This window comes from Lissotriton vulgaris, unplaced genomic scaffold (assembly GCF_964263255.1).
Source record: "Lissotriton vulgaris unplaced genomic scaffold, aLisVul1.2 SCAFFOLD_2417, whole genome shotgun sequence".
Classification (NCBI taxonomy): domain Eukaryota; kingdom Metazoa; phylum Chordata; class Amphibia; order Caudata; family Salamandridae; genus Lissotriton; species Lissotriton vulgaris.
In genome coordinates this window covers 136343-150761 of record NW_028255466.1, presented here as the reverse complement: position 1 = coordinate 150761, position 14419 = coordinate 136343, and the positions used below count along the sequence as shown (strand labels likewise).

At 48.1% G+C, this 14419-nt stretch overlaps 1 protein-coding gene across 2 annotated transcripts in view; it reads left to right on the top strand.

Annotated features, from left to right (window-relative positions):
- Positions 1-2156: 2156 nt before the first annotated feature.
- LOC147659114 (uncharacterized) overlaps positions 2157-14419 on the top strand; it is a 91301-nt gene continuing 79038 nt past the window's right edge. The window contains exons 1-2 of one of the 2 annotated variants that reach the window (XM_086951965.1): positions 2157-2203; positions 5812-5854. In XM_086951965.1, the coding sequence (XP_086808091.1) occupies positions 5848-5854 (7 nt within the window). In that variant the 5' untranslated portion in view covers positions 2157-2203; positions 5812-5847. The remainder of the gene's footprint in view (positions 2204-5811; positions 5855-14419) is intronic. The other variant, XM_086951964.1, reaches the window with a different exon arrangement.

The following is a 14419-nucleotide window of genomic DNA, read 5'->3' as shown; positions in this document are numbered from 1 at the left end:
CAATGCACCGTTTGCTCCTCTTGTATTTTGTTGGCTCACGATTGTCATTTTTGCTTCATTCAATGTAACATTTGCCTATTTATTTGGTTCACTTGTAATGTTCTCATGTCTCAGTTCTGTTCCTATTGTGAAGCGCTCTGACACCTTCGGGTAAAGTCCGCGCTATATAAAAACGCACAAATAAATAAATGCGTCCTTCTCACTGTGCCCTCGCTTAGTTCGGCTCGGCTCCCCGCTCATCTCAAACACAGCAGCCCTCATGCACCGTGCACCCACCGCCGACAGCCTCTCCACTCTCCTACGTCACCACGCCTACCTGGCGAGCCTCGGTAATCACGCTGGTGGGACGCGGCCAGACACAAAGCACTGTTAGCATATGCCAGTGAGACGAGTAGAAGGATCACAATGGTGAAGCGCGACTCATCTGCATTCTGCATACCGAACAAAAATGAGGGTGGTTTCTCTCCCTTGTCCGTCTGGGTGCCCGTGGCACGTGGTTCATCCATCGTCTTCTGCTTCACTTACTCTTTTTGTTTCCAGAAAAAGGTGAACCCTCAATGATTAAAAGTTGTAAAGAGGACGCTGCTTGGATTACAGGGTGGCTGATCCCCAAAGGCACTTGTAAGAGTGTGTAGGAGTACCCCGGAGTACTCTTTGACATACTCCTGCATTCCTTCGTGAACGTCTTCAATGAGGAGTAAATCTGATTATCCAGGAGTGTGCGGTGCCTCAGAGGGATCCTCACCCCCCCCCCCCCCCCCTGGCTGACCCTTTCAATGATAACCATAGACCATAAAAGCACAGATAAAATATGTACATACACAAGATAAAAAAGAAAAATAATTGAGAATACATGGTTAAAAAATTATTAAACAGTAAGTTATCAGAGAAAGGTAGTAGAACATCACAATTAATCACGATTTATCACAATTCATTAGAGTGAGCCTTCTGCGCCACATACCATGTAAAAACCGTGAAACCGCAAACACAATAAAAGGGGAGGTGTCATATCTTAAAATTCTAGCAGCTTGTACACATCGCCTTAGGCCAAAGCTTCTGCATAACGGTGCCAACCAGCATCTCCGTGTTATACTATAAGCTGGGCAGAGGAATAAAACGTGGACTGTGTCCTCTTTAATATTGTTACAGACTGGGCAAGTTCCCTCCTCTCGTCCATCCCATTTAGAAGTCAATGCCCCAATAGGTAGGCAGCCATGTCTTCATTGTGTATAGAGTTTTCTTGCAAGGGGAGGCTGTATTAAGTCCAAAAACTCCTCCCTCTTGGACACGAGTTTTACCTGCAAAAATTCTGTGGACAATCTGCCCAAAGTTGTCGAGGTATGCAGCAGACTTAGGTTGAAATGTCTCAGGGAGGCCAAGAGCTCTGACCCTTCCCCCATCTTTGTCCCCCTCGGTCTCGCTGCCTCTTACTTCTGTGCAGGGATTTAAACTCTGACATCACTGGTCGATGAGTCCCCTGCTGTGTGACGTCATAACACTATAGATTATATGTCATCCCACCTGCGCCATTGCCAGTGACGTCACTACCTCTTAAAGTGTTTGGATTGAAGCTGAAGCCTTACAAAGAGGGTCACTCACACCCACGGTTGTGGGCAGGTATTTGTTGATCTGTTTACTTTAAAAACGAACCTGAGGGCTGGGTCCGATGACGTCATCTCTTGCAAAGGCTCTGTAAAATGAATCCCGCTCACAGCGGCACCGGGAGACCTCTTTTAGCAGCTGATTTATGCAAACGTGCCCGCAAAAAAGTCAAGCTAGCCCTGGCAAAGCCAATAGGTCTGGACTTTACTTTGAGTTTAGAAAGCCTACTACACAAAACAACAAGCACTTGCAATGCAACAGGTCTCGCGTTTTTACGAGTTTGAGCAACTGGCACTCTTAATGACAATGCCTTTTATTTGTGTTTTGGTTTTTGAGACATAAATAAAAGGCGTTGACATTCACAATGCCAGTAGCTCAAACTCGCGTAAATGCGAGACCTGTTGCACTGCAAATGCTTGTTTTTCGTGTCGAGTGTGCACCTGACTTCTGCATCATGCTTGCACACTGACTGACGTCAGATGCAGCGTCTCAGCTGTGAAGGGGCGTGGCCTGATGGCATATAAGCCGCGGGGGGCCGATGCTCTGTCTGAGATCACTGCGCGCTGTTTGACCCTGGACGCGGCTGCATTTGCGAACGCGGGTAAGACGGGTGGGGTGGACTTGACTTGCAGCAGCACTTTCAAACTCTGCACCTTTTCTGTAGCGCTGCAGTGACGCTTTTAAGTGTCGATGCTAGACCCACGACCTTTCTGTGAATGGCTGGAGCTTGAGCTGGGTCAGTCTGAAATCTTTAAACTTTAGAGTTTGAGCAGCTCTTTCGGGCTGTGTTGGGGGCATTCGTAGGACTATGACTATGTAATATCCCTTATATAACCTGCTCTGTTTTACCTTTCGCAGTGCCTAGCTGCAGGTAGGATCTCTGTCATTCATCCTCTTGCTCACTGTTTAATTAGCGCCAAGATGCTCCTTCCAAAGCGATTGTTTTGCGCTTTAGAAATACATTAAATATACAAATATATATATATATATATATACCAGGGTCGAGCCCTGTGGGAGTTAAGAGGTGGCTTTCATTCAGCACTTACACGCATGGATTCTGTCCAGGGGCGTTGGGCTCCGCCCCCTTTACATACAATAAAAATCGCAAAGCTGATATCCATGGGGTGTTTTTTAAATTAAAAATCCCCCTTGCGGTAAGTTTCTAGAAGACGTGATTGGCCACGTCAACTCCTGGCTCACCACCTGACAGCACTGAAGCCCCATTGGGTGGTCAGCTTGGCGGAGACGCAGCTTCAAGGCGCGGCCTCCACCCCTGATGTGGAGGTAAAGGTAGCCCTGGGGGGGAGGGGGTTCATTCAAGCCTGGTGTTGCTCAGCGTGGAGAGCATTGCCACCCTGCCTTTCCCAACCCATTACAGGGTGTGGGACCCCACCCCACCCTGTGTCCCCACCCTGTGAGAGCTGGCAGAGGGTGAGGCGGGCGGGAAAGCGAGGACTCGACTTGTTGAGTCTGACCAGGAGTTCTCGTGGTTGGGACACTTTTTGATGAACACCGTGTTGAGGTAGTCTGTCTGTCACATGATTTCATTGATGAACGCCGTGTTGAGGCAGTCTGTCTGACACATGATTTCTTTGATGAACGCCGTTTTGAGACAGTCTGTCTGACACATGATTTCTTTGATGAACGCCGTTTTGAGACAGTCTGTCTGACTCCTGATTTCTTTGATGAACGCCGTGTTGAGTCAGTCTGTCTGACCCCTGATTTCTTTGATGAACGCCGTGTTGAGTCAGTCTGTCTGACCCCTGATTTCTTTGATGAAGGCTGTGTTGAGGCAGTCTGTCTGATGCCTTATTTGTTTGAACGCCGTGTTGAGGCTGTCTGTCTGACTCCTGATTTCTTTGATGCAGGCTGTGTTGAGGCAGTCTGTCTGACGCCTGATTTCTTTGGTGAACGCTGTGTTGAGGCAGTCTGTCTGACGCCTGATTTCTTTGAACGCCGTGTTGAGGCAGTCTGTCTGACTCCTGATTTCTTTGATGCAGGCTGTGTTGAGGCAGTCTGTCTGACTCCTGATTTCTTTGATGGAACGCCGTGTTGAGGCAGTTTGTCTGACGCCTGATTTCTTTGAGCGCCGTGTTGAGGCAGTCTGTCTGACTCCTGATTTCTTTGATGCAGGCTGTGTTGCGGCAGTCTGTCTGACTCCTGATTTCTTTGATGAACACTGTGTTGAGGCAGTCTGACGCCTGATTTCTTTGATGAACGCTGTGTTGAGGCAGTCTGTCTGACTCCTGATTTCTTTGATGCACGCCGTGTTGAGGCAGTCTGTCTGACTCCTGATTTCTTTGATGGAACGCCGTGTTGAGGCAGTCTGTCTGACTCCTGATTTCTTTGATGCAGGCTGTGTTGCGGCAGTCTGTCTGACTCCTGATTTCTTTGATGAACACTGTGTTGAGGCAGTCTGACGTCTGATTTCTTTGATGAACGCTGTGTTGAGGCAGTCTGTCTGACTCCTGATTTCTTTGATGCACGCCGTGTTGAGGCAGTCTGTCTGACTCCTGATTTCTTTGATGGAACGCCGTGTTAAGGCAGTCTGTCTGACTCCTGATTTCTTTGATGCAGGCTGTGTTGAGGCAGTCTGTCTGACTCCTGATTTCTTTGATGAACGCTGTGTTGAGGCAGTCGGACTCATGATTTAACTGCTGGTTGCTGTTGGTATCGGGACCTGTGGACGTCACAGGTGGTGTTAACCAGGTAAGGCTCAAAATTGACAGCTGCTGGGCCCAGGCAGGCACATTTTTAAAGTTGTAATTAGGGTCGAGGTGTCTGTTAAGCGTGACTACCCACCCGTACGGGTCTCAAGGCACGGAGGGTGTTCGCAGGTTCCAGTCCATCAAGAGCGGGGTCTGTTGAAGAGCCAGGTTTTGAGGTTTCTTGTGAAGATAAGGAGCGATGTCTACCTGAGGTGGAGCGGAAGGTCGTTCCAGGTTCTGGCTGCGAGGAAGGAGCGGCCTCGCGATCTAGTCTTTCTGGTGCAAGGCACTACTGTGTAGGCAAGCTGGACTGATCGTAGGGTTCTTTGGGCTGCGTGGAATATGAGTAGTCTGTTCAGGTATGCTGGTCTGGTGTCGTGGAGGGCCTTGTGAGTGTGGGTGAGCATCTTGAAGGTGACTCTAGCCTCGATGGGGAGACAGTGGAGTGTGCACAGGTCCTGGGAGATGTGGCAGTGTCTTAGCAGGTTGAGGATCAGTCTTGCGGCGGCGTTTTGGATGTTCTGTAGCTTGCGGTGAGGTTTTTGTTTGTTCCGGTATAGAGTGCGTTGCCGTAGTAGATTCTGCTGGTGAACAGGGCGTGAGTGACTGTCTTCCTGTGTTCGAGGGAGATCCATTTGAAGGTCTTACGTAGGAGGCGGAGGATATGGAAGCAGGAGGACGAGCCGGAGTTGATTTAGCGGTCCATTTTGAGCTCTGAGTCCAGGATGACTGACAGGTTTAGTGCGAGGTTCATGGGGGTGGGCGGGCTTCTGAGGACGGGGGGCCACCAGGTGTCACTCCAGGCGTCGGGGTTTGGGCCCATGATGAGTACTTCTGTTTTGTTGGTGTTTAGTTGTGGAAAGCTGTTTCTCATCCAGGGTCTTGTCGCATGGATGCATGTCAGAGAGGAGGACCGTCAGGGCATGTGTTAATTTAAATTATGCATATTATAAGCGAGTGTCACTACTTATCTGATGTGGTATATATCCCTGGATTCTGAGACGCTTGAATAGTAGGAATAGAAATATTCATTGCCTGTAATTTCTGCATTTTGTCTCACTTCACATGTCCATGTCACAGTTGTCAAATCAACCACATGGACCCGTTTCCTTCACTGCTAATGTCCTTGTGTAGTGTGGTCACATCATGTCCAGGCAGCGGCCAATGGGATGAAAGTGAGCAAAGCCACGTCACACAATCCTCTTGTCCTATGGGATGGAACAAAAGTGACAATCACACGTCATGAGATGCAATGAAAGAGTCACCCCCAAGAAAGTCATGTATGTTAATCTCACGTAATTTGTTGAAAGTGAAGCACTTCACGTAAGGCAACACACGTGACAGAAGCCATGTCACGCACTGCCATCAGTACTCTCCATGGGGGGTGGGGGGGGGCAGTAATATTCGAGCCTTAATGTGCCTCCTCACAGAAACCCATCTTTGGACTCTCGTTTGTTGACGTCAGTGAGTGACTGACATTTCTCTGCCCTTTTCCCAACAGGAAGAAGACGCCGATAGCAGAGCACCACAGAGCATCATGGGAAGTAAGTGACCTGATACAGAGGACAACAGTAAAGGGGAGGAGTGGGGGGCATGATCCGGGGGGCCATGGTGGGGGTTACTGATCAGCACATTTCTAATGTAGTGTCACTGTGACGAGCAGTAGGAGAACCTAAATAACAGGAGAAGTACTGGATGGAGTAGAGAGACGTAGCTCAATGAAATCCCTCTGAAAGGCTGGCACTGGGAGTACAGGGGGGTACCCAAAGGAGCCCCCTAGTACTTAGGGTCATACTTCTAGCACCATAATCGGTGTAGAGGTATGATTACAACAGGTTTGATAACAGATATGACTGGGTTCGATGAAGCCCTATATAGTTACACATCTCGTATTGACTGATGTCCAATATATGTCTAAAATGGCTGCCCACACTTACAATGCCTGGAGAATCGACTCTGGGGTTTGTCGGGGTGATCTACTCATGCAGGGGCACCCTCATATTTCTAACCAAGCACCCTGCCCTCAGGACTGAAGAGCCAGACATAGGGGTGACTTAAAGGTTTTAAGTGCAGGGACCTCCGATATAAGGAAACATATCTGTTGTGAGAGTTGCAAGCACCAGCTCACACAGGGTGCAATGGATTCCCATGAGTGGCACAATACATGCTGCAGCCCATGGGAGACCCCAGGTGTACCTATGTTCTGGTACCTCAGTACCATATACTAGGGACTTACAAGGGTACAGCAGTAGCCAATTGTAGAGGTACCAAAGTACTTGTCAATTTAGGGGAAAAAGCACAATTGCTGGGGTCCTGTTTAGCAGGGTCCCAGCAGACCAGGTCAAAAACACACTGACACCAAGCAAAACGTGGGGGTAACCATGAAAGCAGATCCTACTCTCCTACAATGACTTTTGTAAAGAGAAAGCCCTCACCATTAATTGTGGTACGGCTAAGGTTATTTTTTTTGTAAACAAATTGTATTCAATAGCATCCAAGCATTCAGGAGCAATACAATGGGAATCTAGAGTTTACATCGTACTTTCGACAATAATTATTGACGGCTATATCCGATCTCACAGCACCAGTTTCAGATTCCTGCCATGTGTGGTCCAATGCTCCAGTTCTGCTGAGTTTTGGGGAATTCCATGTGCTGCACTCTGCAGCAAACCTAGGAAGAGGAAATTGCTGCTGAGGATTGTTTTTGTGCAGGAAGGTGCCCCTTCCGGAACAAAACCAATCCTGACAGCAATGCAGGCACCGTTGCGAAAGGGGGCTTGTGTTGGCACTAGGCAGCCAAAGGGCACCAGCACAAGTACAGGACAGGAATGCGCTGCATAATGATAAATATAGAATATTCTTGTCCTTTCATGCAACACACCACAGCAAGGTGACTCGCTGCACTGTGGAAAAGTTTAATACATATTCCCCAAAGTTTAGAATGTGGAGTATCCCCACTAGAGAATATATCGTTAGATATTCAAGGCTCCAAAGGTGGGATTGAATGCAGTGATTGCTTGACTGGTGGGAAGGACAATATTTTGCAGTTTTTGCTTTTTTACACAATGTGCTACGGACTGCAAAAGATGGCAGGTACACAAGCCGTGTGTGAAGGGAGTCTGCCTGAGCTCTGCTCAGTTTTTTTTATCCAACTATTTTCATCTGTACTATTCTACTTTTGTCTGGGCTACTCCTGTGGCTTCAGAAAGAGAAATACAGAAAAAAAAGTCTGGAAAAGATAATGACACCTCTTCTAGGTCTCTCAAAAGGTCAAGATTTTATGAAGAAATGTCAGAGGAGTCAAGAAAATCCTTGGTCTTCTCATCAGCCTCACATTTCCAAGCAAAAGAAGCAAATCATTCTCCTCAAACATCCTTACCTGGCCCATCAATGCCATCTGACCAGGATAGGGATCACCCTCATGCCTCCTCTGATGATCTGACCATGAGGCATAAATATTCTTCCAAGTCCCTCTTGATGACGCCTTGAACTCCGACACCAAGGTTGTCGATGACCACCAGTACTACCATCAATCGTCGGGACCATTGAAGGCAAAAAGGACTACAACCTCCATTACCACTCCCATCTCTTCTACAAAGATTCAGGTGTCTATGAACTTCTTGTTGCTTGCCCCCTTCGACGACGAGTCCATCGACACTACCATCGACGGTGGTCCCAGCGAAGCTCCATTGGCGGTAGAATTATTGATGGGGTTCCCATCAACGACGTCTACCACAATGCCAAAGAAGGATGCTTACATCCCTCTGATGATGACACCGTCATTGCAGTGGCGGCTGGCACGGATCGTGCCAGTAAAAAAGAAATTAAACTTACCACCTTGCAGCAGCTTCCACGTCTCTTCTCATCATCTCTCCTCATCGTTGCTGTGCTCCGCCCGGAACCAGGAAGCACCCAGGCTCCACTGAGGCAATCACAATGCTGCAGAGCAGCATTGTGATTGGCCTGAGCACTTAGGTTCGGTGCTCAGCCAGGGACTGGAAGCCTGGGCATGTTCTCCAACCAGTCTGTAATGCAGCCTGCTTCGACAACATGCAAAGTGCGCATGACGGTTTGGCCGACCTAGGTTGGCAGTCCAAACTGTCAAGCACACTGATAACAGTGCTTACCACTCCTTGTGGGTGCTGTATCCCACTAGCTCGCACACAAGACTCCGGGACACAAAATAAAACAAAAATAAAATAAACCACGTTTTTTAATCTTTTTATTATCTTTACGCTGCTGGAAGGGGGGGTATGTTCCTCCGCCGTAGCAGAGGAGCCTCTGCTGAATCGATTAAGGTTTCTAAGGTCACCAGAACATTTTTTTACATCCTGAAGTCACCTCACCCAGCAAGGTCTCACCTCTGATTCCAAGTCACCTGCTGGACAGTGAGGAATCTGATGATGGCAGCCTTTTTGGTCCAGCCCATAGCCCTTCAGAACTGAATGTTAAATGCCAGGAGGAAGATGAGGATTATGAGGAGGAAGGGCATTACTATTAGCTTTACTATCCTCCGCCTCCGAGACATAAGCCTTGCGAATATTATTCCGACCCTCTACCTACACGGGATCCTGCACATCTTTCTGCTTCCTTGGTACAGGACATCCAGGCGATGCTCACAGATTATCTGAGGCGTTTTCTGCAACCCCCTGAACAGCAGCCTGGTGCGCCACCACAACCAGTCCCCCCTCTTGCTCCAGCACCTTTCCCTCCGCCAGCGACTCCTAGAATGACGCCTGCCTCCCATGTAGTAGTGCCTCTGAGATGATGATGATGATGGATGATGAAAGAGACAAGGGTGAGATCCCCGACACATAGCCACCTTTGGATCAATGGGATGATTGCGTTCTACCAACACCATCCGTAACTCCGCAGCACCCTGCTGATTCACCTCCAGAAGATATCAGAGGCTTCCATAACCTCATGTTGAGGGCGGCTGCAGGAAAGTAGGATCTTTCTGCCCCCACTTTTTGCCTGGTGTCAGTGTGTTTTGACTATAGTTCACTGGGATCCTGCGAACCAGGACCCCAGTGGCAGTGCTCTCTTTTCCAAATTCCTTGGTAAGTACATTGTACACCCCACAATTTGCATACTAGGGTACAATTGTAAGTCCCTATTATATGGCACTGGGTTACCCAGGGCATTAGTACACTAGGGGGCTCCTATCGGCTGCAGTATATTTTATGCCACCCATGGGAGCCCATGCAAACTGTCTGCAGAGCTGCCATTGCGCCTGCGTGAAGTGCTGCTTGTTCCTTTCACTTTGGATATAAGGTTTCCCATATAGCCCCGTAAATGCACTGGTAACCTATAAGTCACCCCTAAAGTAGGACCTTCGGTCCAAGGTCAGGGTGCATGGTTTTAAGTGTGTGGGTACCCCTGCATGAGCAGAGGTACCCCTACAAACCCAGGACTCGATTCTCTGGACTTTGTGAGTGTGGGACAGCCATTATCATGTATGTAATGAGAACTGGCAAGTCGAGATGGCCAGCTACATAATGGCATGTCCCAAGCCTAGTCATGTTTGGTATCACACATGTTGGACTCGTGCAACTACAGCAATTCCAGTGTTAGTTGCATGATACCATGTACTGGGGGGTTCCTTAGAGGACCCCACAAGACATACTCGTGTAGCCTTACAGGGTTTAACTGCCAGCCTGTGTTGCACCGACCCTAGACAGTGTTCTGCCCCCCGCTGATCTGCTTAGCTCGAGCAGAGGAAGCTGTAGGAAAGGTGTGACCACCTCTCCTTTAGAATTGGGTAGGGTGGGGGCCCTTCAGAGCACCACCAGGCTGCATTAAAGGGCACATTTGGTACCCTCCCTGCGTAAACCACTTTTGCTCAGTTCAGAAGCCCTTGGCTCCCACTCTGGCATGAAAATACGCAAAAGATAGAGCAGTGTCCACCCACCTGTCCCTGTCCACCTCCTCCCTAGGGAGGTGCCCAGAGCTCATCTGAGACCACTTGGATTCTGCCATGTTGAAGTTTGGCCCTTGGGAGCATCTGATTGGGTAGGCCAGCTGAGTAGTGTCCCTGACGCCCTCTGATAGGCGGGCCGCCACAGAAAATGTCCTTTCCCTTTTTAGTATTACTTAAGAGCCCCCCTAAGGTTAGGTCCTCAGATTTGTCCCAACAACAACTTCAAGATCCGACTGCTTGTTGTCTGAAGACTGTCCAAAGAGTCGTCTGCTGGTAGACACTGGAACTCTGCTGTTCTTCAAGCCAGGACCAAAGAGAAGACTGCTTTCGTGGGAAAATTCCTACTGCGTCTTCGTCCATGTGCTTCTTCAAGTTCTGCAACTCCATGGTTGTGCATCCTCTGAGTCACCAAGAGCTTCACCTGCACCCAAGCCAGAAGGAATCTCCCTTGAAGTGAAGGAGCTACTTCCCCGCATCCACTGGCACCTCTACGATGACTGGTTTGCTAATCCTTTTGTCCCATGGATATCACCCGGCTCTGCAATACATGTGGTGTTTTTTTGGTTCTCCAGAGGCCTGACCAGTCTTCCCTGCAACTGTGGTGACTGTAATCCCTTTCCAGCAGATGTGAACCGCCTCTGTGTGCACGACATCTGTTTGCTGTTGCCAAGGCTTTGTGGTTCTCGTCACAAAAGATCTTCAAGCATCAGCCTCCAGCATTGTCCAGCTCCAAGAACGACATTCTGCCTGCATCCTCTGCATTGTGGGCCTTCATCTCCTGTGATGTGTTGACGTTTCCCTGTGCCGGCAGCTAGAGGGTCCTGAAAGGGGCTCCATCTATTCTTAATGGCTCTCCTGCATGCTGAGAGCTTGCCCAGACTTACCTTTAATGGGTTAGTTCCACAGACCTTGTTGGTCTGCAACACAGCATATTCTTCTGTGAACCATTGTTTGCCAAGGCTTGTTGGTGGTCCTGACGGACAGTAATCTTCCTGCACTCATCGACTGGTGTGGGACAGCTTGAAGGCTCCTGTGCTCCGGTACCATCACCTGGTCTCCACAGCCGCCCCTTCATCCTCGCCGTTCTACAAGAAAAACTAAAGGCAAGGGCTGGTATTGTGCTATTATGCTGCCTCGTTACCTGCGGATGGCTTGGACTCTGTCCTCTCTGCTCTCAGGTTCTTCTCATTTGGATTCCACATCCTGGTTCCACTGGCCTTGTCCATGAGACTCTGTAGCTGCTGAGTTCCCATGAATCTCCATGGGCATTTACGGGCGGTTCCGACACCACTTCATTCCTTTGCACCAGGGACCTGTTGAAAGGGAAGATGTGCAAAGCAGTCCGGGCTTATTCAGGAGGATGTAAAGCAAGTGCATTTACCACTATAGTCAGTAAGCTTTTCACACAGGAAATGACCACACCAGGTGAGTACAAACACTATCCCTAAGGGTTGTGTGCACAGTGCCTCACCATAGGGAGACACTTTATCCTGAGCCCGCCTCCTACAGCGTCTACAAGATTTAATCTCCCCATGTCAGTGAAACAGTCCCACTGTTAACTCTAAGATTTTCAAGAGCAGGAAAGAAAATCAGCATACTGTATACCGATCGCTGTTTACATCTGGGAAGGAGTCCAGCTGATGAAGAACCTCGCCACAGTAGCGGCCGTCCTCCCTCACATTGATTAATAATACAGGGCCCCGAGAATTCCCCTTCATGTTTGACAGGACACCCCAAGCCTGACCCAGTGATTTCTCAGGCCCACAACATAGGTCTAAGAACCCATCTACTCCTATTTCGGAGCCACCTGACAAAGAGGAACGCCAATCAGACCATATCGGCAAAAGGTTTTCCACTATGTCTGCAATTACAGGGTGTGCAGCCAACTCCCTCGTGATTCTAGGCCGTTATGACTGCCAAATGTGGTCTGATGTCGGCTCCATCATCGACCTTGTCCCAGAGGATGGACAGCGGCAAGGCAAGATCATCCTGGAGGGCAAGCGCACTTCATCAGAAATCATGGATTGCGCCATCAACGTTGCGTCGACAGGCCAGTCAACTAGTCAAAGCAGCTGTGTTAAGGCACCAAGGATGGCTCAGAGCAACCTCCTTTAGACCCGAGGTCCAATCTAAGATATTGGGCATTGCGTATGGCAGAGACTAGCTATTTGGCAAGTATACTGACTATGCTCAACTTGCCATTTGATACCTCGAAGTCCCTCGGCACCCTCCAATATTGCAATGTGCCCTTTCGAGGAGTGCATGGGCATGGCTTTTTTACCTGCAGGGGTGGATTCCAGCGCTTCCAGCAGTATCTGTCCTATCAGCCCCAATACAGGCAGGGGTATCGGCAACAGTAATTCCATCGCGGATTTCTCTAAGCAAGGGCCTGGAAGAAGACCGTCACCTCAGCTGTAACACAGAACGCAAACAGTGACCCTGTCCAGGTCCCAGCTACGCCACCTTCACATCCTGTAGGTGCGAAGATATCCATTTACCTCCATCATTGGTAAACCCTTACCTCAAACCTATAGGTATTAGATCTGGTCACTTGTGGCCATTGCCTGGAGTTTACGGAAAAAACAGCAACCACTCTGCCAAAGGGAGCGCACCCCTCCTGCCTTCAATTACTATGGAAGGAAGCTTTCTTAATGCTTTCCAAAGGAGCAATAGAAAATGTCGCAGTCACTCAAAAAAGGAAAGGCTTCAACTCCAGTTTTTTCCTTATGGGCATGTAATCAGGAGAGGGAGACCTATCCTTGATCTCAGGATCTCAACAAATACCTCCGCAAGCAATCCTTATGGATGATGACTCTCTCCCAACATTCTCCATCGTCTCAACAGCCGAGATTCCATGACCTCTCTAGACATGGAAGGCATGAACTTCCATATCCCTGCCCATCCCAAACACAGCAACTATCTTCAATTCACAGTAGCCGGTACCCATTACCAATTCAAGGTCCAGTCTGGCTGCAGACTGCTGATTTGCACGGCGAACACGCCACAGCCTGGAGATCCAAGGGGTTCTACCTAATACTGCCGGTAAGGAAAAATAAAACTGACTTACTAGAGTCTCAATACGGGTCAGAAGAATAAGGGATAAAAATGCTAATACAATGTTACTTTTACCTTCGGATGTGACATCTCTTCTAAAAGAAACTCCCTTACATTTGGAAGCATATTTAGCTTTCGGAACACAAAACTAATTGGTCTACCTCTCCAGGAGCACAACTTATAGGAACCTCTTCCAGGTTGGAATTATCACCGGAACTAAGGTAGGGGGATCCTTCATGTACACTTCATTAGAATGTGCCGACTGCTACTCTTTAGGTGTTGTGCCCTTTCTGTTACTTAGAGGCTACTTGAAACTGACCTTTGGTATCGTATCATAGCAAAAGACGTTCTATTATACATGTTCGAGTACACAATATAGTCTGCATGTATTTAATATTTAGTGACCACATGAGGAAGCACTCCTTCACCACAAATATAACAAAATAGATTATAAAACTAAAACAGGTTGATTGCATGCCCGCACCTTGCCAACCACAGGATTACTCCTATAAGGGAGTCTCAAACACCAACTCTACCAGTATGTTTTATAGCAATAACAAACGATTGGGGGCTTTGCTTGTTCTTTGTTTCCCCCATTGATATATGGCTGCACAGAGAAGCTGTACACGAAGTATGTACCACATCAGTTTCACATGGATTTCCACACAGTTCTATTGACTTTTTTGAAATTCATACAAGTCACCGAAGTCACCTTGTCAATAATTTGAAAAGTAAAGTGTTCTTACTACCGTTGCATACACGAATAAGTACCTGTTTATTTATTCCCTTAGCCCTGAAGAAATCGCAGGGTAATCCCCCGTAAAAGTGACGAAACACATGCTGGCTAAGAAGTCTTAAGATCTTCAATTAAAGACATCTGAAAATACAAAGACAAACATAATTGTGATATTTTATGTAACTTTAGGTATTTACTTTTGAACGTGTGCAGAGCATTTGTGTATATATAGCATAAGTGGTCTGTTGGCCACACACGTGGGGATCTGGTGGTTTTTCCCTACCTTATGCACCGTGACAGATTACCTGCCTTAACTTATTTGTACTTGTGATAGACCTTAGAGCGCAATTTTGCCTATTGCTGACCACCGACTGTATAACTAAGGTACCTTAGCCGCAC